The sequence below is a fragment of the Poromitra crassiceps genome (genome assembly GCF_964638095.1).
Source record: "Poromitra crassiceps genome assembly, chromosome: 1".
Taxonomy (NCBI): domain Eukaryota; kingdom Metazoa; phylum Chordata; class Actinopteri; order Beryciformes; family Melamphaidae; genus Poromitra; species Poromitra crassiceps.
The window spans coordinates 71,099,622-71,122,020 of NC_139623.1; the positions used below are offsets into that span (position 1 = coordinate 71,099,622).

General features: G+C 44.1%; 1 protein-coding gene across 1 annotated transcript in view; it reads right to left on the reverse strand.

Annotated features, from left to right (window-relative positions):
* Positions 1-18,430, reverse strand: part of ssh2b (slingshot protein phosphatase 2b) — an 87,958-nt gene extending 69,528 nt beyond the window's left edge. Inside the window, exon 1 of the mRNA XM_083654429.1 lies at positions 18,254-18,430. Coding sequence (XP_083510555.1) covers positions 18,254-18,316 — 63 coding nt within the window. The 5' untranslated portion in view covers positions 18,317-18,430. The remainder of the gene's footprint in view (positions 1-18,253) is intronic.
* Positions 18,431-22,399: the final 3,969 nt, after the last annotated feature.

Sequence of the window (22,399 nt, forward strand, 5' to 3'; positions counted from 1 at the left end):
GGCGCTAACAACATTACAAAACTGTTTATAGCTTGATAATAAAACAGAGAGGTGGATCACAGGTTGATGGATCACAGGTTGATGGCAGCAGGACACAACAAACAAAGAGGTGGATCACAGGTTGATAACAGGACACAACAAACAAAGAGGTGGATCACAGGTTGATGGCAGCAGGACACAACAAACAAAGAGGTGGATCACAGGTTGATGGCAGCAGGACACAACAAACAAAGAGGTGGATCACAGGTTGATAACAGGACACAACAAACAAAGAGGTGGATCACAGGTTGATAACAGGACACAACAAACAAAGAGGTGGATCACAGGTTGATGGCAGCAGGACACAACAAACAAAGAGGTGGATCACAGGTTGATAACAGGACACAACAAACAAAGAGGTGGATCACAGGTTGATAACAGGACACAACAAACAAAGAGGTGGATCACAGGTTGATGGCAGCAGGACACAACAAACAAAGAGGTGGATCACAGGTTGATAACAGGACACAACAAACAAAGAGGTGGATCACAGGTTGATGGCAGCAGGACACAACAAACAAAGAGGTGGATCACAGGTTGATGGCAGCAGGACACAACAAACAAAGAGGTGGATCACAGGTTGATAACAGGACACAACAAACAAAGAGGTGGATCACAGGTTGATAACAGGACACAACAAACAAAGAGGTGGATCACAGGTTGATGGCAGCAGGACACAACAAACAAAGAGGTGGATCACAGGTTGATAACAGGACACAACAAACAAAGAGGTGGATCACAGGTTGATGGCAGCAGGACACAACAAACAAAGAGGTGGATCACAGGTTGATGGCAGCAGGACACAACAAACAAAGAGGTGGATCACAGGTTGATAACAGGACACAACAAACAAAGAGGTGGATCACAGGTTGATTACAGGACACAACAAACAAAGAGGTGGATCACAGGTTGATTACAGGACACAACAAACAAAGAGGTGGATCACAGGTTGATAACAGGACACAACAAACAAAGAGGTGGATCACAGGTTGATGGCAGCAGGACACAACAAACAAAGAGGTGGATCACAGGTTGATAACAGGACACAACAAACAAAGAGGTGGATCACAGGTTGATAACAGGACACAACAAACAAAGAGGTGGATCACAGGTTGATAACAGGACACAACAAACAAAGAGGTGGATCACAGGTTGATTACAGGACACAACAAACAAAGAGGTGGATCACAGGTTGATTACAGGACACAACAAACAAAGAGGTGGATCACAGGTTGATTACAGGACACAACAAACAAAGAGGTGGATCACAGGTTGATTACAGGACACAACAAACAAAGAGGTGGATCACAGGTTGATTACAGGACACAACAAACAAAGAGGTGGATCACAGGTTGATAACAGGACACAACAAACAAAGAGGTGGATCACAGGTTGATTACAGGACACAACAAACAAAGAGGTGGATCACAGGTTGATAACAGGACACAACAAACAAAGAGGTGGATCACAGGTTGATAACAGGACACAACAAACAAAGAGGTGGATCACAGGTTGATAACAGGACACAACAAACAAAGAGGTGGATCACAGGTTGATGGCAGCAGGACACAACAAACAAAGAGGTGGATCACAGGTTGATAACAGGACACAACAAACAAAGAGGTGGATCACAGGTTGATTACAGGACACAACAAACAAAGAGGTGGATCACAGGTTGATAACAGGACACAACAAACAAAGAGGTGGATCACAGGTTGATAACAGGACACAACAAACAAAGAGGTGGATCACAGGTTGATGGCAGCAGGACACAACAAACAAAGAGGTGGATCACAGGTTGATAACAGGACACAACAAACAAAGAGGTGGATCACAGGTTGATGGCAGCAGGACACAACAAACAGAAAATACAGATGAAGTCATGAGGTGCTGCCAGACTGCAGGCCTCGTTTGTCGCATTTCTTCAGATTAGGGCTGGGTGATACGTCTGAAAAATCATATCACAATATTCTCCTTAACGGTGATAGTACAACAATATTTGATGTCATTTATATTCTTCCCAATACAAATTGTGGTCAAGGGTAAAACAAGTAACAGTGAATCTAAATCATCAGACAAATGTGCCAGGAAAGCCTATTAGCAGCACAACAGCTACGGTTATGCTAACTGACACAACAGCTAACGCAGCCAGGAGCCGGGACCCAAGTTAGCTCCAGTTAGCACAGCCGTTAGCCATTTTTGGCTCATTTCCACCACATTTTACTGCCCTGCACAGCTCGTCACCAGTCGGCTCTACTCGTTTCGGCCCGATGGATGTTCTGCTTCGACCGCCGTTCATCTGCCCCCGCCCACCCCCGCCCACAGCTGGTCGTCATAGCGACCGCATATCTGTCCTTCGCCTAATAGCCGAAGTAGGCTATAACATAACGTTACAATTAAATCCATCCACAGAACTTTTAAACTGTTTATGAAATACTGGTGCCTCTAAATGACCTACAGTGTACATGGGCAAATGTGAGAATCGGCCAGGAGAATGGATATCACTTTGTAGTTAGTCAAACTCACAGGCATGCGCTGCGCGAGGGACGGGAGAGGCGCTACAGAGTGAAGCCTGTACCCCGCGGCCTCTCACCAGGCAAGACCGCGGCTTCACCAAAGACCTGCTGCGGCCTAGCGGAGCGCTGCAGCTCAACTAACTACAGGAGCCTCCTGAGCAGCAGACTTTTTTCTCTCTCAGACAACTGAAACCACCGCTAAGATTTTATTTCACCAGAGGCGAAGGCAGCAACACAAAAGACTGATGGAAATATACATAACAGAAGAGAAGGTAAGCCCACTAAACTGGTATGGTATGCAGCATTGCATTGACAGTCAGAGTAAACATGATTCTGCCTGACTAGGGATGTCAATTTTCGGTTAATTTCACTTTCGATTAACCGACGCTAATAATCGATTAACCTATCGGTTAATTCATAATTTTTTAATATTAAAAAAAAAAAAAAAAAAAAAATTGTCTATTTACTCAATGAGCTCATGCCCAAACAAGGCGTGTCTATTTAGATGCTGAAATGTTAATGCTTTTTGTGTTAGAATTATGCCTTTATTTTTTGTTGGCTTTGCTGAAATTTATAAGTTTATTGCCACATTTTGATCAGGTAATCATTCCAAAATCATTCTGGCTCTTATATGGATGACAAGGAAATATATTTTTGAGAGCTTTATTTCCTGTTTATGTAAACATTACAACAACAACAATCTGTTATTTCTTTTGATTTTTTCACATTAGGCCTACTGTCTTTTGCAGCATAAAAACTTAAACAAAATATAGCCTATTTCGATTTGCTGCCAACAATTGAACAAAATTTGAACAAAATAGTTGCATGATGCAAAACACTGTGCAAAATCTGCAAGGAAACTCAAAAAACGTGTCCAAAAAAAAAAAAAAAAAAAAAAAAAAAAATTAATATTAACTGATAGACCGACAGCAATAACCGAACAACGACGTTAGCGACGGTTAATCGATTAACGGTTAACCGTTGACATCCCTATGCCTGACCAATCAGTCGTCAACAATGTTTTCACGTCACCGTATGAACCCGGGTTGACAGAAAAGAACCCCGATGAGGCAGGTACGAAAAGTAGCACGACTCGACCCCAATACAACCAGGGCTGGGACAGTTTTTAGCGGTGGAATGAGACAATTTATCGAGTCGAGCGGAGCGGGATCGCGCTACTACCTGCGGTGGAAATGGGCCATTATGTTTTTGGAGTCACCAAGACAGACCATGGATGTTTCATTTTTGGGTAAAGCATGAGGAGAGTTTTTATATGGTTTACACCAGCTCGGGGAGTATAACGTGCTTTGAATAGGGGGATATTGTCACAAGTGGTTCGCTTGCCCAAATGCCCACACAGGCAGCAGGAAGCGCTGTAGCCAGCAGCTAACAGGGCCTGTGGGTGTGACCATCCCCGAGCAGTGGGGTTGGCCATACCCACAGCCCTTGTTAGCTGTTGTGTTGGACTAGTTGTTGTGCTGCGGCTGCGTTAGCTGTTGTGTTCCCCAGTTTGAGCAAGAGCAGGCGGGCTGCTGGCTACAGCACTCCCCCCGCTGGCCACTAGGGCTGCCCCCTCCTGGTCGATTGGTCGGTCGACGTGCTCTTGGTCGACGAGATTCACGTTGGTCGAACAATCACTGGTGTTAATAATTTCATAGGAGTCATTCAATTTCGTGAAAAGAAAAGTGATCCGGAACGAAGTAGCGTGCCGCGGAAGCAATTTGCAACACGGACCTTTTCTAGAAGCACACAGGAAGTGATCTAGCCAGGCTAGAGAGGCTAACCATAGTTAGCAGGCTATCTAGACAAAAGGAGAGCAGCCAGCAGAGTGATGGAATTAACAATTAAATGGCTCCGCTATCAGCGCAAACAATGGACACGTTTCAGCACGCAGCCACCATCAGCTGTTAACGAGGTGTTAACGAGGTGTTAACGAGGTGTTAACGAGCGGCTAACGTTACGTTACGCAGTACGCACCTTATGAGATGAGACTAACGCTACAGTCATCAGTGAGACTGGACGTCCACAGAGATACACTCCAACTCCGGTAATGTTAGACAGGCTGTTATAAGATGTTACTGGAATAAATCGCAAAAGCTGTCTAGCTGTCCTTTCTGCCAACTAATTAACCATGCCACGCATGCTAACGTTACGTTTACCATTAGCTAGTCTAACCATTACGCAAGCCCCTTGCGTCCCTTTATACTGTAAGTGGCACAAATCAGCCGGGTGAGTAGGCTAAAGAGCAGGGAGATGTTACCTCCACTCCGTTCGCCTAGTCTACCCAGGCATTTGCGCTGTGTTAAGTCTGCGTTTGATCCATATTTGCGTGTGTCCTCCTAACGTTAAACCTGTCAAAACATCTCCTCCCATCCTCTCATCATCCCAATCCATTGAGGAGCCGACAACAAAACGTCAATCGTTAGCTTTAGCTCATAGCTTTCCCTGGTTGTGTTGGATAACCGTGAAATCCCGGAGTGGAGTATTTTTGTTGAGTGAACTGAACTGGTAGAATTGAGGTAAAGCGCACAACTCCTTGTATGAACAACAGACCGGGTGCCTGGATAATAGATAATGAAAGAGGAGAGCCGGCACTCACGGTAGGCTAATTTGAACAAAGCCTTTTATTGGGCAGAGAAAAATAGGACGTTTCAACGTAAAGCCTTTGTCAAAGTTGGTTGACAAAGGCTTTACGCCGAAACGTCCGATTTTTCTCTGCCCAATAAAAGGCTTTGTTCAAATTAGCCTACCGTGAATGCCGGCTCTCCTCTTTCATTGAACTGAACTGGTAACATGGAAATCCTGAAGTAGAGCATTTTTGTTCCTTCATAAACAAACAGAGAACTGGACTGAACTATAGGCTAAATAACTTTTATTCTACCCGTTTTGCTCTAATGTAATCTTTGAAAATCGAACTGGTGGTGTGGTTCAGTTTGTTTCATTCTACTGCCCTGCAACTAATTATTATTATTTGTGTTGTAAATAATAGCCATGCTTATGTGTATTCTGAATGCATGTATCCTTGGTGAGGTTTGACAACATTTTAACTGGTTTACCTGCTACAAAAATAAATGGCCATGTGGTCATTTTATATAAACTATAAATTGAATTTATAGAAAATACGCTATACGATAACGATGTATATCGTTATCGGGATATGAAATGACCTATATCGGGATATGAGGTTTTGGTCATATCGCCCAGCCCTAAACTACAGTTGAACAGGCTCACTCCATTTTACAGGTCCGGTACCATGTAACTACATAGGAACTTCATTTATAACCATTGGTAATTACTGTGTAATTACATTTGGTGTGCATGGGTAATTACAAATAGTTCATATGTAACTAGGGTACCTGTAAAATAAAGGGTTACCAAAATTTCATATCACAATTATAGTAGTCTCAACACCAGACCCATGAGAGTTCTTACGCTGATACACTATGTTACTGCATGCTGCAGATCTCTCTCTCTGGGTCTGGGACGCTTCCCCTCAGCCAGCTGGGGTCGGAAGTGAACCGTTCACTTGGCCAGTGATTGGCCAGTGGTGGATTCAGTCTTCACCAATCAGTAACAACAATCAGGGACAGTGACGCGTTATTATGGAACCCACCGCGGTTCCGGCAAAACCACGCCCTGTGCCCGCCTACGCAGCAGTCAAGCGCTGGGATTGGCCAGGCATCAATGAGGTCTAATTAACTCGCAGCTCATCACTCAATAGGGAAATAAGGCTTGATGATGACTGAACTTCTCTTTAAATTCCCAAGGAAGAAAAACAACAAAAACCTGAATAATGTCATGGGCAAACTGGAGGAGTGCTGCAAAAACGCCCGTTGGATGAGCCGTGGGTGGCTGCAGTAAAAATCAATTGGCAACTTTGATATTTAATCTGCGCATTGAAGCCGTGGTCTCCCCCCTGTGCGTAATTGGGCAGCGCCAGCTGGGAGACGGGTGCCAACTTTGGTTGATGATAGACAGTATTTAGCATGTTTTTCAAAGCACTGTAATCATGGGAACACGGCAATCCCGGTACCACGGTTTTAATGATAATGAACATTTCAAACGGTACGGTTATCGTACAGAATTTTATCACGGTTATCATTAAAACCAGTTATCGTTACATCCCTATCATATAGTGAACTAGATGGGGAACGATCAAAGGAATTTCAGACACTACCTCACTATTCTTCTCCTTTGGTAAACACGACCGCATTGCATTGTGGTATATGGGAGAAAATGTAGGGTACATTGACATTCGCTGTTCCCTAGACATTTCAGTGCATTGTGGGTATTATATAGTGGTGGTATTATATAGTGAATCAAATTAACAGTTGAGAATTTGCATACTAGTGAAAAAAAAAAAAAAAAAGGCAAACACACTATATGGTCCACTATTTCTGTAATAGACCTTATTCGCTAACCCCGGACAGCGCCATATTGTTGACATACCGTCCTGCAGCTGACAACTAGGGGTGCACCGATCACGTTTTTTGCCACCGATCACCGATTGCCGATCACCTATGAGAAATATCTGCCCAACCGATCATCGACCGATCACCGATTACCGATCACCGATATATATATATATATATATATATATATATATATATTTATTTATTTATTTTGTAAGCAGCTATAGCAGTCTATTATAGAACAGTTTCCATTTTACATATAGGCCTACATTTCATGCATCAAATTGAAAGTGCAGCACATTTTCTTTTTTTTCTACATCAATATTTTATACTGTGTAGGCTAAAGGAAACCGCCAACATGATTTTTTGTGTGTGAGATAATTGGAGCACAAGACTGTGTTGAACTAAATGGCTAGTAGTTCAGTCCAGTTCTCTCAGTTCAGTTTATAAAAGAACAAAATTGATTCCACTTCGGGATTTCCATGTTACCAGTTCAATGCAGTTCAGTTCACTCAACAAAAATACTCCATTTTCCGGGATTGCCCAGTTACACAAGAAAAATAACTTCGACCCAAGGAAACTATTTTATCGATTAAGCTAAAGCGGATAAACCTAACCGGAGCTATTAACGTTAGGAGGATACACGCAAATATGGATCAAACACGGACTTAACAGCATGCAAATGCCTCGGTAGGCGGGAGGACTGGAGGTAACTTCTCTCTGCTGAGTCTGCTCTAATCACCAGCTGATGTGTGTGATTCAAAGACGCAAGGGGTGTGTTGACAGTCTGGTGTGGTGTGTGGAGGTGAGTACACTGACGAAAGCAAAGCGTGTGCTTTGCAACACAATGATAAACGTTAGAGCACAATATGAAAGTTAAACAATAGACATTGAAGACATGAAAATGGGCTGCCTCTTGTTTCTCACGTGCAGCATGATCGGCTATGCAATCGGCGACAATAAAGTAATATCTGCAATCAGCAGATCACATATTTGAGGTCAAAATCGGCCAATACAGATTGCGTGCCGATCGATCGGTGCACCCCTACTGACAACTATATAGTAACAGCCTTATTGTCGTTTCTGTTCCATTACAAAATAGCGATAGTGATGACAGCAATAAAAAAACCAGAGTTGTTGTTTGTATGCTGCCGTTAATGCCTGTAATAATAAACAAAAGAAAAAACGACGTGAAGTTTGTGAACAGACTTTGCTGAGAGGAGCTGTCAGAAAGTTTCACCTGTCTCTCCCAACTATCCACACACCTCTCCTTTGCTGCTGACGTATCCTCCGTCTCGCTCCCTTCACGTCTGTGGACAGTAGAGATAGAAACAAACCACGGGGACTTTATTGCTGTCATTACTACAGCCATGCCTAACGCAGGTCACCATCCGAACACAATTGGAACGATACAGGTAACGCTAACGGCGGCTAGCTTCCTATGAACGCTGCTCTCACATAGGCTGTCACTTAAGAGCCGCAGGCTATGTCGAGAACATGGCGGCAGTGGGCGTGCCCGTACGTGAGTGACATCAATCGAATAAGGTCTATAGGGAATGCTCTCGAACTGAACAGAGCTATTGAGTAAGATGATATACAGTATTTCTATGAAAATAGAAACATTCATAGCAGAAATTGCTCCTCCATACCCATGCTTTAAAATTTGATATATTGTCACATCCCTTGTTTAGATGAGAAAATACACAGATTGTTCAGGTTTTGCATGTATGGAAATGTCAGAGTATTTTTCCAAAGCTTATGGAAATGTGCAGCCTAGGCTAAACCTGCTGCCTACTGTAGGCAGAGATCTGCAGGACAGGACAGGTGAAAGTCAGTGCTGCTCTCATCACAACAACTTACTGAAACTATCTGGGAACACAGAGTTAAGACTGTAGCACAGGCTTCTTCCCCAAAGGCCAAATGCTGTATGTATGTGTGTGTGTGTGTGTGTGTGTGTGTGTGTGTGTGTGTGTGTGTGTGTGTGTGTCTGCGTGTAATGCTGTGTAGTGTGTGTGTGTGTGTGTGTGTGTGTGTGTGTGTGTGTGTGTGTGTGTGTGTGTGTGTGTGTGTGTGTGTGTGTGTGTGTGTGTGTGTGTGTGTATTCGCCTCAAAGGCCCTTATTGTGGAACTGACACAGGGTTCAACAAAAGGTTCCAGTAGGTCGTGGGGAAAAACAGCTAGCAGGCATCTCATCACACAAGAACTCACACACACACATCACATGAAAACAAGACCCAGGAAACCAGACAAATCTGTGTGTGGCATCTTGCAACATGCAATGTGGAGAGTGTGTGTGTGTGTGTGTGTGTGTGTGTGTGTGTGTGTGTGTGTGTGTGTGTGTGTGTGTGTGTGTGTGTGTGTGTGTGTGTGTGTGTGTGTGTGTGTGTGTGTGTGTGTGTGTGTGTGTTATAGCTATAGCCTAAAAACACATTTTCTTCCTCCTATAATTGAGGTCACACTCCTGTCAATAATACCTTGTCTATACCGCAGGGCTGCACAATCACCAAAACAAAAACGACATTTTACTACGTCGGTGTTCAAATCACAACAAGCTGCAACCACTTTAGCAGCTCAAAATGGATTCCTGAATATGGTATTCTGGTACTGAGCCCAATTTCTGGCCTGTAAATTAAACTACAAATTATATATATACAAAAGGTATGGAGTCAAACACAGCTATATTACTAAGCTTTTTATCCAAACTGTTGCTGAAAAATCTAAAGTGCTGAAAAATCAGTCTGTATAATGTTGCAATTTTATATGACAAAAACAATATTCAGCTAAATAATTAGGGATGGGGCCGATCCGATCCAATATCGGTATCGGGTGCCGATATTGGCACTAATTCACGAATCGGATCGGATCGGATTGAGAGAAAAAAATCCGATCCGATTTTTTTTTCTTTTTTGCAATTCCAGCACAAATTACGGCCGCTGGCCGTAATTTGCCCATGTATAATAGTATCCTTCTTTGCCTTGTATATTTCCTTAATTTTGTCTGCTTTTTGCAAGGTATATTTAAAAAAAAAAATGTATTGGCCAAATCTTTGCCTATACTGTATATTCAAGAAAAATATTGGTATCAGCATAATATCGGTATCGGCAGATATCCAAATTCAGGTATCGGAATCGGATCGGAAGTGAAAAAAGTGGATCGGTGCATCCCTAAAAACAATCACAATATGACTATACCTTTTCTCCCTACTTCTTACCCTAGCACTGTTGGACTTACTCAAAGTCCATCTGAGTCTGGACGACGGTGTCTGCTAAAAGCCTAAACTGTGTGTGCCTACAGTCAGCGAGACAGTCGTCACTATTAGACCAACTCACAGAACCTGTTTGGCTTGGAGAGGGGAATGCAGAGAGGTAAATGACAGGGTCCTGCAGCTCGTCATGTGGGGATGGGGGCACGGTTGGGGATGGAGAGTGTGGGCAGTGTCAGTGATGCATTTTCACATGTTCTTCACTGGCTCCAACAAGCAAGGAGAACGCATGAGTCAAGGTCCTTGCACACAGAGTCCGAATTGTTCGCTGCGTTTTTTTAATCCGTCATCCGGGAAAAAAATGTCACGCACAGATATCTTGCACACTGAGTCCGATGCGTTAATTATCCAATTTTCGTTGCGAAGATTCGCAACGAAAAGAAAACTACCGCGATCCTATTGATCCACAACTGGCAGTGTGTCTGTGTGGCTCTCTCTCTCTCTCTCACTCACTCACACACACACACACACCACCCCCCCACACACACACACACACACACCGCGTCCCGCATTCCAAGCTGGTCTGCAATCACCCGGCACATTCTGTCTTTTAATTCCGAATCTCTGTATTCCTGCTTTGTCATAAAATGCTTTGTGCTGGGAGACGAAGTGAATTAACTTCTCAGACGCTATTTTTCATTGTGAATAGCAACACTACGGCAGCTCTGGGTGGTCAAACACCTGTCAAAACGATTTCATGGATGCGGAAAAACGCAGAAAATCGAACCTCGTCCGAAAACTTAAATGACGGACGTAATTGTCGGACTCGGTGTGTCAATGATGATTGACACAAATGAGGTAGTTTTTTTTTTTTTTTCGTGCGTCATTTTCGTCGGACGAAAAAACGGACTCTATGTGCAAAGTCTTTCAGTCTGACCTTACAGTCACTTATGTATGTAGTTATGTATGTTATGTATGTATGTAGTTATGTATGTAGGCCATGGCAGTGCCACATTTTGGGGCAACCATAGTGACTAGGGCTGTCACTTTTTATTCGAAATTCGAATTTAACTTCTAATGTGGGGGAGGAGGGGCATGTTCGAATGTAATTTGCCATGTTCGAACTTCGTATTATTATTATTATTATTATTATTAAAAAAAAAAAAAAAAAAAAAAAAATATTAACACATTGACTGCCAGCCGTTTTTTTCTTGCTGTAGGTAGCTTCTGCCAAGCCGTTTTTTGAGGATTGTGGCTCATTTTACAAGCGCCGAGGATTATTTTCTGCTTGGAGTTTGTGAACATACAATATCTCAAAAGTACTAATAGAATGTGTACTTTCTCTGTCTAAAAGAGTTAGTTTGTAGAGTTAGTAGTTATGTAAGCATTAGCAGTTGAATACAGCATGGTTTTATCATCAGAAAAAATATTCAGAGATAAACGGCTTTTTGTGAAATTCGATAGAACTGTCACTTTAACCATTCATTTTTGGCTCTCTCTCTCTCTCTCTCTCCCTCCCCCTCTCGCTCTCTCTCTCTCTCTCTCTCTCTCCCTTCCCCTCGCTCTCCCTCCCTCTCTCTCTCTCTCTCTCTCTCTCCCTCCCTCTCGCTCTCCCTCCCTCTCTCTCTCTCTCCCTCCCTCTCGGGAGGGAGACGCACTAGGTTTAATCCTAGTGAGAGGGGGAGAGGGAGAGAGAGAGAGAGAGAGAGAGAGGGAGGGAGGGAGAGAGAGAGAGCGAGAGAGAGAGAGAGAGAGAGAGGGAGAGAGCGAGAGGCAGAGTTGCTTCAACTCCTCCCTCTTCTTGGCTGCAGCGGCCCCAGTCTCAGTGCTTTTGCTGCTGTCCTGTGCCTGTCTGCAGGCTGCTGTTTGAGGAAGTCGGCATGGACTCGCTCGCTTCTTGGGAGTTTTGGTTGAGAGAAGCTTTTGCGATTCTGGTCATATTTATGCTGCGTGTTTCAAAGTGTGTTCCACCTGTAATGTATTATGTAAATTTGCAATCCCGCATCGCCAGCAATCAGCGCGAAAATGAGAGCGTTTTCCCCCAACCATTTTCATGAGAATGTAATACTGTAAAATCGCCTCGCCATTTCCTTGAATGGCTTGCTCCCTTTTTCTTTGATTTCGCTCGTCTGGGGGAGCACTGTCAACACTTAGTGGGTCGGTAAAATAGATTATACACATTCAATACCTCCAATAATTGTATAGGAGACGTAAAAGGGATTGATCAATGCCCCACCGTCAAAAAAAAAAAAACGATTTTTTTGACGTATCCATACGTCCTTGGCAGTGAAGCGCTGGATTTTTTTTGACGTATGCATACGTCGCTGGCAGTTAACGTGTTAACCAAAATTAACCAACTGCTGCTTGCTGGTAATGTTAATCCCATGTCATAAAAAGTCTCCAGATTTGTCGCGTTAGTCTCTTCTGAGAAAGATTGTCTCCAGGGTCTGAAAAGTTGTCTCGAGTTGGATGCAGCCAAGTTTGTGAGGCAGTGTTGTGACTGTGAGTGTCCAAGCTAACATAGCAGCGGAGAGGAGCTGACTGACTGGACCATGAGGACAGCTGAATATTTTTTTTTTATATTCTTTTAATATTTTATATTGTATATATTTATACGATGTAACCGGCAGGCGCGGACTGCATAATCGGGCACGTCGGGCCGATGCCCGGTGGCCTGAACTGCAAAAAAAAAAAAAAAATTAATTAACCAAAAAACTTCGAATATATTTGAACATTTTGCGGGCAATTCGACGTTCGTTCAAACTTTATTTTGGGAAAAAGTGACAGCCCTAATAGTGACATGGTTTTAACAGCAAACATACACAAAACACTGTATCAAGATAAGTGTTTAACTCATTGAGTGCCAATGACGACAATCGTCGTCAATTCGGATACTAACGTAGAGTGCCAATGACGACGATTGTCGTCAATTGCGTTTTTTGACGGTGGGACGTGGATCAATGCCTAATACATCTCCTGTAAAATTTTGGGGCATGTTGAATGTGTATAACCTATTTTACCGACCCATTAGGTGGCGACAGTGCTCTCCAGATTAGAGAAAGTTGAGTAAAAACAGCAGAAAAAGCCGTGATGAAACCATTCTCATGAGAATGGTTTGGCTTTTCGCTGTCGCGCTGGGAGCCGGCTGGGAGCCGGCGCACAACGGTGGGGGGCGGTGGCGGTGGGGGGGCCGGCGCACAACGGTGGGGGGCTCCGAAAATAGACTCTGGGTGCAGCACACTTTGAAACGCGCAGCAGAAAGCCCAGAAAGCCCAGAATCGGACGCAGCTTCATCCCAGCTCACAACCGAAACCCCAGAAACAAGCGAGCCCGATCCAGACTCCCCCGACGAGCGGCGGCCATCGGAACGTGCATCCGCAAGCAGCAGAGACTCGCCTGACAAGCAGTAGAGCGAGCAAAGCCGCCAGAGACACACCCACGGAGGAAGAGTTTGGAGTTGAGGGGGGTGGGGGTGCTGTTATATTGAAGGAAATGACTGTTCAGATGTTTCAGGTCAGAAAATATTAGTTTCAGAGTCAGTGATTTGCTTGAAATGCTTAATTTCACAAAAGGCTCAATATCTCAGCTTTCTAGATGGAAACGCCTGTTTTTGCTGTTTTTGACCTATCTTCTCCGGCTGATAACTAAAGAACGGAAAATGATATCAATAAACTTTTTTTGCTGCTGATACAATAGAGTCTCATCGTTCTTTGTGCGTGTTCGGTGTTTACATAGTAATATCACACAATATTCTGTGGGCCTCGAGAAATCACTGAAAACGCTCTGAAACTCTGGCACTGGGAGCGTCCGTTCTCCAAAAGTGGCTGGCACTCAATGAGTTAAAGTCTAAGTGAACCGGAGGCGAATGCAATAGCGCGAGCGTCGGAGACTCAAACAAATCTTGTCTGAGATGACAGGGTTGAGAGGCGGACCATATAATGGTGTCGATGATTTGATTTGAAAAATTCTGGGGACTGCCTTTGGCACTGGCCAATTCTGGCGTGTTCCACCCCCAAATCGAGTGGGATTCAGCGTGTTGTCGTGCTACGCGAATGGGATCCGCCAAGTACCAGGCAGCCAGCCGCTTCATGCGGAAGGAGCGGACAATCAGATGCATGGGTGCTGCCCGCCCGCCTGAAATCTCTGAGGGGCAACCCCTGACAAACCAGGCTTTCAGTCGCGCGCCATTATCGCTATTGCGGTAAATACAATATTCCTGGAATGCGAGTTTTAACGAGCCAGTTACATTTCTTTGCATTCTTAGACATTACCGTTTTTGTTTTTTGTTCATGTTTCATACAATTGGCCAAGTTAGTAGTTAGTTTATGGGATAGGAATTCTGCCAGATGACAGGCACTAGGCGCCATTTTCTCCTTCATTTGGAAGAGAAAATGATCCTGAAATGAAGATTTGATTGGCAGCTGCCATGTCGTGATATGATTGGTTGAAATGGGGTAGAAATTTTATAGTACTAGGTGACGTCAGCAAACTGTAGATTACTGTTATGAATGAAATCTTGAAAAATGAACTTTTGATGTGAAAAAGTGTGAAAAACTAAAGAAATTTTATTTTTTTTATTTTTCTACATTATTAAATAGGTGCACTGCATACCCAGGTATTTGAACTAAAAGACAAGAAAAGTCATTTTTGGGTTCAGCTCAACTTTAAGAGTGCTGCTGCAATTCCCTGTCTACCAACACGGGGGTCGCAGGTTCGCGCCCCTGTGTTACCTCTGGCTTGGTCAGGCGTCCATACAGGCACGATTGGCTGTGTCTGCTGGTGGGAAGCCGGATTAAGGGTATGTGTCCTGGTCGGTTGGGGTGCCTGTTCGGGGCGGAAGGGAACTGGTGGGAATAGCGTAGGGCTGTCACTTTTTATTTCGAAATTCGAATTCAACTTCGAATGTGGGGGAGGAGGGCATGTTCGAATGTATAATTGACCTGTTAGATTTTTTTTATTTTTTATTATTAATTATTATTTTTTTATTCACCAAAATTAACCAACTGCTGCTTGCTGGTAATGTTAATCCCATGTCAGAAAAAGCCTCCAGATTTGTCGCGTTAGTCTCTTCTGAGAAAGATTGTCTCCAGGGTCTGAAAAGTTGTCTCGAGTTGGATGCAGCCAAGTTTGTGAGGCAGTGTTGTGACTGTGAGCGTCCAAGCTAACAGGTCAGGCCGATGCCCGGTGGCCTGGCCTGCAAAAAAAAAAAAAAAAAAAATGTATTAACCAATTCGAATTCTAACATTTTGCGGGCAATTAAAGTTTGTTCGAACTTTATTTTGGGAAAAAGTGACAGCCCTAGAATAGCGTGATCTTTCCACGTGCTACGTCCTGCCGGTGAAGCCCCTCGCTGTCAGGTGAAAAGAAGCGGCGGGCAACTGCGCATGTGTCGGCGGAAGCATGGTGCTAGTCTACGGCTCTCCCCAGATCGGCAGAGGGTCGATTGGCCAAGTACAACTGGGGAGAAAATGGGGGGAAATCAGAAAAATTATCATACAAAAGAAAGAGTGCTGCTGGATATAGGGTTGGCACGATGGACGATGGCATCGACCATCATGATGGGCCGACCCCCCATCGACCTCTGAGCCTTCTACATCGGATCATCGTCATTAATTATCTGTTCGAATAAAAATTCTGCCGTTTTAATAATAAAAAAGGCCAAGTCCACTTACCGTGACGCGGGGGACGCGCCAGCGGCATTAAACAAGCGCACCCAGTTCAGTTCAGGAAACCCTCCACTCCCCCTCCTCCTCCTCCCCCTCCTCCACTACTCTGAACTGGGTGCGATTGTTTAATGTCGCCGGGGCGTCCCCCGCGCGTGAGAAGCCGGCTGTGTTGTGAAAACTTTTTAAGACAAAGAAGAAACTTCACGTTCTTTCCTGTTTTCAACCCAAAGTGAGTACAAGTCTTCAACTGTGAATTTAACTCGCCTGTTTCCAAAGTGAAAGTTGGAGTCGCTCCATACTAGATACTAGGGATGGGCATCGAATTTCGAATTTTCGAATAATCGTTGTTATTATCAAGGTCGACTTTTATTATTGAAATTCGAAATTCGAAAAAAAAAAAAAAAAAAGATTTTTTTTTTTTTTTTTGAGTGAAATGTTGCATTGTCTCCCCTGATTCTAAGTACCGGTATAGTCAAATCGCTATAAGCATTTTAAGCAAGGTTTATGGAAAAATGAATGGCGGATGAAATCCCATGAAGAGGGAGAGGGGGTGACTTTGGCACCCCTTTGGCACTCAGACCTGAGCCTACTAAATATTTAATGAACCACAACCACTCATGATTGTCAAAACTGTTTTTTATTTTCGAAAATGTCAATGTAAAAAAAATTAAAAATGTAAAAAAAAAAAAAATTTTTTTTTTTTTTTTTTTTTTTTACATTTTTTTATTTATTTTCGAAATTCGAATTAAATTCGAATTTGGCCAGCGAATTTCGAATAGTGTTTTTGCTAGAAATGCCCATCCCTACTAGATACAACTGCTGCGTTTCTCTAGCCATTTCTCCTAAACTCTCTCTAGGTTCAAAAGCCCACACGAATCTAACGTTATATCAGCCAGTAATTCAGTCCGTTTTCTGCCAGCTAGTTCAATTCAACACACACACGTTGTTGGTGAGGATCTGTAACGTTATTTGTTTTGCGCCGTTCAAATTGCATTTCAAAGTGACAGCCACTGCCCACTTCAGTCGCCTGGCTCTGTGCTGTAGCACAGAGCAGAGGCTAATAGCCTATCCAAGCCCGCTGGTATCATAGAGCTCAGCTGTCCTGTGTTGTTAACGTGAACGCATTGCAGTGGCTAGCCAAATGGCATTACAGCAATGCAGCGACTTAATAAATAATGAATTATTCCCCCCACCCCCACCCGCGACGATGCCATCGTCCAAAACGATGTTTCACTCTAAAATATAAATAAAACTGTATTTTCATGACATCGCACAACCCTAGCTGGATAAACAATCATCAATGAGAAGAATACTGTAACGGATTTCTGTAGTCTTTCACAATGCACACCAGTCTAGACAAGCAACCGCACTTTCAATATCATGCGTGACAGGACAGACACAGGAAGTCTAAATAGCTGTGTGTGTGTGTGTGCGTGTGCGTGTCTGTGTGTGAGTGTGAGTGTGAGTGAGAGAGAGAGAGAGAGAGAGAGAGAGAGAGAGAGAGAGAGACTCAAGTCAGTTCATTGTTTTGTCAGTGGGAGAGTTGCATTGGGGCAGCAGGCTATACTTCCTCGGTCTCTTCCTGGTTGTGGTCTGGTGGGGTTCCCTGCTACTGTAGAGAACCAGCAGAAAGTATAAATAAAAACACCTGTTCTGCTTTGCATAGGCAGTCACACTCCACTCCTCTCTTACACACACACGCACACACACAACACACACACAGGCAGAATAAGAGACAGAGAGAAAGAGGAAGAAAGATACACGTCCACAACTTGGATTACATACCCAGACAACGGACAGCAATAACGCAAGAGTAAATACCCGCATTCATACCTGTCACAAGACACTCAATGATTACAAGCAGAAGAGCAGGAAATGTGACTTGGTGGTACTGTCTGTAGACGACTCAACAAAACACCTGCCTCCGCCGCCGAAACCTTTATTTGCTGTCGCACACCAACTAGGATGATGCTGCTAATCATTTTCAACCGGGGGTTTTCCGTATGGCTGATAATATTGCCCAGTTGAAAGTCAAGAGTTTCTCAATATTGGACTGTACATTGCCACTAGTTGAACCCTTGGACTGGTGTAAACCAACCAGACCATGTCAACATTGGAGTCAAATAAAACACACACCTAACTAGTGCCTATAATAATAGGCTAGGACGACTAGCTTTAAGCTATTTGTCTTTCACAAAACATTTCCCAGGTGGTTAGCAGCCAGCAACGACGCTGCTACTGTAACTGAAAATGAACAGCTATATTTCACGCATGCGCAAGAGTACAAAGGCTAGGCACTTTATGACAGTCAGCAGGCAGGCGGGGGGGGTGGGGGGGACAGGGACAGCGGAAATCAACCCAAAGCCCGTCGACAGATCGGGTTTGAGGGGAGGAGGTAGATGGGGGGGGTTATCTTACCGAAACGCAGGGGCTGGAGCTGGTGCTGGGGGTCGGTGAACGCTGCACGGTAACCAGCGCCATTCAACGACCGGGAAACGGATACCTGAGAGAAAGCGACAGCGGCGACACGGGCATAATTGTTCGGAGGAGAAAACCCAGCTGGAGCCTGCGGGTGTTCGTCTTCTTCTCTCTCTTTTTGTCTCTCTCTCCTCTCTTTTTCTCTCTTCCTCTCTCTCTCTCTCTCTGTCTGGCTGTCTGTCTCTCTCACTGATCGCAGACGAGCTGAACTGAGCTGACTGACTGACTACTCCCCGGCTATTTCCTCTGTCAGCGTCGCATGCGCATGCGCAACAACCCCTCGCTGTCAATTCATTAACCGTGTGTGTGCTGGAGGTAAACGAAGCAGCTTTTTGAGTAGCCTTGTCAGTGTCATCTCTACACCTGATGCATAATTATTATTGGTCAGTTGCATCATCATAATCATCATAAATGCCATTAATCCCTGAAATTACAAATAAATTAGTTCTATTACAATTCGCTTAATAACCTCATAAGGAATTGGTCAAAACAAAAACAAACAAAAACAAAAAACACAAAGTGTGATCAAATTGCCCATAGCATAGGCAATCATATCACACAGAAATCAAAGTGTGTGTGTGTGTGTGTGTGTGTGTGTGTGTGTGTGTGTGTGTGTGTGTGTGTGTGTGTGTGTGTGTGTGTGTGTGTGTGTGTGTGTGTGTGTGTGTGTGTGTGTGTGTGTGTGTAACTATGACGTGGTTACTGGTCATCAACAGGCAAACAACCACTAACATTAGTTTATTTGTTAATCATAAAAAAGGGGGAAGCACGCTGGATCAGTGGTTAGCACTGTTGCCTCACAGCAAGAAGGTCCCGGGCTTGAATCCTGGCCTCCTGGGCGCTGCACTGGCTGCCCACAGCTCCTAGCCTAGGGAGGTTCCTAATAGAGGATAGGTCAAATGCAGATGACAATTTTCCCAATGGGGAGAATCAACAATAAACTCAACTCACCATTATGCTCAAGGGGATATCAATAAAATGATCAGGATGACACAGTAAAGCTAGAAAGTGTATTTCCATTGTGAGTGAATCGGTATAGGGACAAAATGTAAGAGTATTTAAACACAATTGAATTCAGAAAATTGTTTAGTCATTGTTATAGAATAGAAATGTACAGCCAAAAGGTAAACAGCAAAGCACTTGAAGAAAACCACTTGTGATCAAAAGATGGAGCGAGGAGTCAGAAACCGTCTTAAATTATGTTTTAACATAGATCTTGGCCAAGACATGCACTCTTGTATATTCACGAATGGATACACAGGCTTACAATGCAATGAACAGAAAGTCAAACATACTTATAGGACACACATCAGATGACATCTGTCTTGATGCACATTTGAAGGCTAATCTGCAGACAACCTATCTGACATTGACTCTGTACAGGACATAGTGGCACAGTGTGAAATAGAGAGGAGCTGCAAATGTACGCTACAGGCTATCTGAATATGACGTCTGTCTATGTATGTACAATAACTATGTGTAATATATTAACTAGTGATTGTACAAATAAAGGCTAATGTGACTTTAATTTTTCCCTATCAGTCATCTATGCATCTATTCTTAAGGCCACATATCATTGTATAATTGCATTTATTTAGGGTTAGGGTGTTGATTATTATGATGTATACAATAATGTAATGTAATGTTAGCCAAACTCCATGCCTCCAATAAAAAGGTGAATAAACGGACTTTATAGGCAGGGTTACCCTACTATTAGTCTGGCAGTGCCAGCCGTAGATGATACCTGCGTCGCTGGAAGCTTGCTGACGTCGACGGTGGGTCTGACTACATGAGACTACCCCACTACTGTATATCCCTGTGCAAATGAATGCAAATGTTGTTGACATGTTTTGATTTAATGGAGTCAGTCTGATCCTTTGACATCCCCAGTTTTCAGCCTCTCTTCAGAAAAGAAGAGCACATAGACCTGTCTGCCTCTCTACTGTTAAAGTCTACAGGTGAATTACCAGGAGAGAGTCTATGATCTTGTATACGTAGGTATGTCATTGAAGTGGGTGCAGTATGAACTTATTAACTTAGGGAGAAAGTCATGATATATTTCATGATGAATCCTGCGGTGTAGCCTGCCTGTCTGAGCCTGTAGCCTACTGCTACTGTTACCATCACTGCCTGTAGGCAGGCACAGAGCACAGAGGATAGGCGCAACCATAGACAACCACCCCACATGCACACATGCACGCACAGTACTGACACTCGTCAACAATCATTCAACCAGTGATGTGCACACCCTGACCTGACTTGCGTACCAACTCTTGAATGAGGTTTTCCACCTAGTTGCTTTCTCTCCCTAACAGATAAGAATCTTGCTGATTCTCATTCATTGTATTGGCTTGTCCTCATCAACAGGGGTGTAGCACATTTTGGGCAGTCTCTGTGCCCGGTCCTTTTTTTTTATTTTATATATATATAAACATAGGCTATAATATTATAGGCTGTGTGTGGTAGTTGAAACATAGTGTCAAGTTGACATTTATTTATGTTTGTAGTTGAAACAAAAACATAAATACTGTAGGCTACATACAGTACAACACAAAAGGCTGTTATTTACCCTTTGTCGCCACCTGGTGAGTAAATGTATATGTAACTAAAACCATTAAAATTGACAACCGGTCCGTGACTTTTTCCCCCATGTATCTACCGGTCCTTGGCACAAAAAAGGTTGGGAACCCCTGGGTTAGACCACCTAAATCTGTCTTTTTATTTTACTGTACATCCCAGAACATGGCACTAATGGCGTTAGCATTGTTCATCCACATACTGTTTAATGTTAGCATTTGAGCTAATGCTATTGTATCAAACTATATCCAGGATGCACATTGCACATGCAACATTACTAATCTGATTAATATGACTATTTGAGTGATGTACCCTATCAAATTGCTGTAGCGGGCTGTTTTAAAGCTACAGCAAAGTTTCTGGTGTCATCTGAATGGAAGAATTAGTAAATTTGAATATGAAAAATATAAATGTTGGTATAATAAACTTTGATTACCAGTCCTCAGTCATCAAATTAGTAGCTATAATTGGGAGTGATGGTGTTACAGTTGGCTACGGTGAAAGTGCACGGTCACAATCTGGCCCTCTGGTAGCGACTAGCGAGAACATTTCTTTGTGGCCCTCTCTATCATCAAAGTTGCCCATCCCTGATCTAAAATGACAGCACAGAGCAGCTGAGTGACAGCATGAGCACAGAGTGGCTGAGTGACAGCATGTAGCACAGAGCGGCTGAGTGACAGCATGGAGCACAGAGTGGCTGAGTGACAGCATGTAGCACAGAGCGGCTGAGTGACAGCATGGAGCACAGAGCGGCTGAGTGACAGCATGGAGCACAGAGCAGCTGAGTGACAGCACAGAGCGGCTGAGTGACAGCATGGAGCCCAGAGCAGCTGAGTGACAGCATGGAGCACAGAGCAGTTGAGTGACAGCACAGAGTGACTGAATGACAGCATGGAGCACAGTACAGAGCAGCTGAGTGACAGCACAGAGCAGCTGAGTGACAGCATGGAGCACAGAGCAGTTGAGTGACAGCACAGAGCGAGTGAGTGACAGCACGGAGCACAGAGCGGCTGAGTGACAGCATGGAGCACAGAGCGGCTGAGTGACAGCATGGAGCACAGAGCGGCTGAGAAACAGCACAGAGCGGCTGAGTGACAACATGGAGCCCAGAGCAGCTGGGTGACAGCATAGAAGAGCACAGAGCAGTTGAGTGACAGCACAGAGTGACAGAATGACAGCATGGAGCACAGCACAGAGCAGCTGAGTGACAGCATGGAACACGAAGCGGCTGAGTGACAGCACAGAGCGGTTGAGTGACAGCACAGAGCGGCTGAGTGACAGCACGGAGCACAGAGCGGCTGAGTGACAGCACAGAGTGGTTGAGTGACAGCACAGAGCGGTTGAGTGACAGCACAGAGCGGCTGAGTGACAGCACAGAGCGGTTGAGTGACAGCACAGAGCGGCTGAGTGACAGCACAGAGCGGTTGAGTGACAGCATGGAGCACAGAGCGGCTGAGTGACAGCATGGAACGCAGAGCGGCTGAGTGACAGCATGGAGCAGAGTGGCTG